General features: G+C 29.4%; 1 protein-coding gene across 1 annotated transcript in view; it reads left to right on the top strand.

The window, feature by feature from the left end:
- Nucleotides 1-2,354, top strand: part of LOC103592980 (integrin alpha-4-like) — a 65,335-nt gene that overhangs the window by 60,407 nt on the left and 2,574 nt on the right. Inside the window, exon 14 of the mRNA XM_008575886.1 lies at nt 1,115-1,264. Coding sequence (XP_008574108.1) covers nt 1,115-1,264 — 150 coding nt within the window. The remainder of the gene's footprint in view (nt 1-1,114; nt 1,265-2,354) is intronic.

The raw sequence follows: 2,354 nt of genomic DNA, 5'->3' as shown, positions 1-2,354 counted from the left end.
TTTTTTTTTATTTCACTTTTTGTGCATACATATGTTAGCAAATAATTTTGATAGTAACATGGTATATTTTCTTAATGAAAAGGCTAGCAAAAAATCAAATGAAAAGATGATAAAATAATTTTTAACTTCACAGAAAATTTTTAAAGGAAAAAAATAATGCTTGCATATAGAGATAAAGATTAAGATATAAGAATTGATAATCAGTTGAAATAAACTCAAGAGCTGTTTCTTTGAGGGCAGAGGGCAATAAATTTTTAAAATCTAATCTTTCAAAAAGACTTTTATTACTACATATAAATAAGAATAGGAATGAGAAATTCTGTGTAGAAATTAGTTAAGATATTAAATTCAAAAGAATGCCATAGAGCAGAATGGATTCTGAATGGTTGTAATTCCTGTGTAATTGATAAATAAATCCAAGAGCTCTTTCTTTGTGAAGTATAAAAGCACAAAAAACCTAAAAGACTATAACAACTAATGAGAAAGTCAGTAAAGTGTCGAGAATATAGAATTAAATATATAAAACAAATGACTTTCCTATATGCCATTTATAATGTTAGAAAATATGATGGTAAAAGGTCTGTAAAGAATAACAAAGGGATATTTCATAATAAATATAGAGTCAAATGAATCAAATTGAATCAAAATGTTACTGAGATATTTTAAAAACTTGATTAAATTGAAAGATCATTTTTCTACAAGTTTAGTATAGAATAATGTTAAATGGAATAAAATATTGATCAGCACTTTGAAAGTGGTTTCTAAAAAAGTTTATAATGAAAAATGTTCATGTTATAATGTCAAGTTATAAAGAAAAAATGCATAGAAGGAAATATGTCCAAATGTGTCACTGTTATTGATGGTTATAGTTTTCCTTTTTTATATTCTTTTTGTGTTTTTCGTAAGAAACATGAATGCTTTTGTAATGTGAAAAAATATAACTGTTCAATTTTTTAAAGTAATCTTTTAAAACAATTTAGATAAAAAGTAAGGATTTGCTTTGGCTTCTACCTGTTGCATTTGGCCTTGAGCAGAAAAGAAGTTCTCTCTCAATATATATTTTATTTACATGCTTATTGTTGTTATTAATTTATACGGTTTTTAATTTCCTCAGAAAGATGTGCGGGACATCCTCACCCCAATTCAGATTGAAGCTGCTTACCACCTTGGGCATCCCATCATTAGGAAGCGAAGTACAGAGGAATTCCCACCACTTCAGCCAATTCTTCAGCAGAAGGAAGAAAAAGACATGATTAAAAAAACGGTAGGAGTATTTTCCTTTATTCAAAACATCATGTGACACACAAGTAAAGGATTTTCTAAAATATGGTATAATTCTGAAGAAATAAACTATATATCTGGATTTCAAAAAAATTTGTTTTTTTTTTAATAAAAATAGATTTAAGGTATGTCTTGTTTTCCATTTTTCTTTATTTTTTATATTCCCTTTAGAATATTGAACTCAATATTTTAAAATATGCCTTTAGTCACAGCAGTAGTTTCCCATATATGTAAAATGTTAATTTTCTCTCCTCTATGACTTGACAGTGAAGAAAATATATTACTAGAGAGAATTCATAATGGAAGTAAGTTGCATTCATGTGTTAGTTGTCCAGTGTCTTCAAGTGTGCTCAGTTTATCTTCCGCTCTCTCATTCCAACCCCCAACCCCCCTCTCATTCTGTCTCCCTCTCACTCACCCTACCCGCAGATTCACTCATGACTTTTTAGTTCGATTCCCTTGCAGGGTTTCACTCACTTATAAACATATGTATTTATGTTACACAATTTCTCTTCTAAATTTCATTACGTACTTTGCAGCCATATCTGAGAATCGATGCATTTTAAGATGTGTCCAGCATTCTAACTGTCCTGCTTTTTTCTAAATTTTCCCAAAATATTTCTGTTTCACTGACATTGTATTTATTCTTAGTAGTCCTGTTGTTCAGTCCTTTACCGTCCAACAACACAAAGACCTAGTCAACAGGATGTGTCTGGGCATGGTGAAAAGCATTCATTAATTTAGTCCACTAAAGGCCACACAGAACGTAAAAGATGAAAGGGACATTTAAAGGTCTAGTTTATATCCTGTCCAGACAAAATTGCCCCTAAGTCATTTTAAGATATTTGAGCTTAAAATCACCACTGTCTAGGATACTAGATCAAACCAAGATAACTTAAGAGCAAATTTTCTCTATACTCATATGAAAATATTTATGCAAGTTAATTTTTTTACTCTTTGTTGAACTTGAGTTTTTAATACCAACCATTTTTAAATGTATTTAATGAGCATAATAATAATATTGATTTGATCATCACATACTGTACACAAATACTGATAGTCAACTCTGTACC

Source organism: Galeopterus variegatus, unplaced genomic scaffold, assembly GCF_000696425.1.
Source record: "Galeopterus variegatus unplaced genomic scaffold, G_variegatus-3.0.2 Scaffold1252, whole genome shotgun sequence".
NCBI lineage: Eukaryota > Metazoa > Chordata > Mammalia > Dermoptera > Cynocephalidae > Galeopterus > Galeopterus variegatus.
This window is presented reverse-complemented; position numbering and strand designations above follow the sequence as displayed.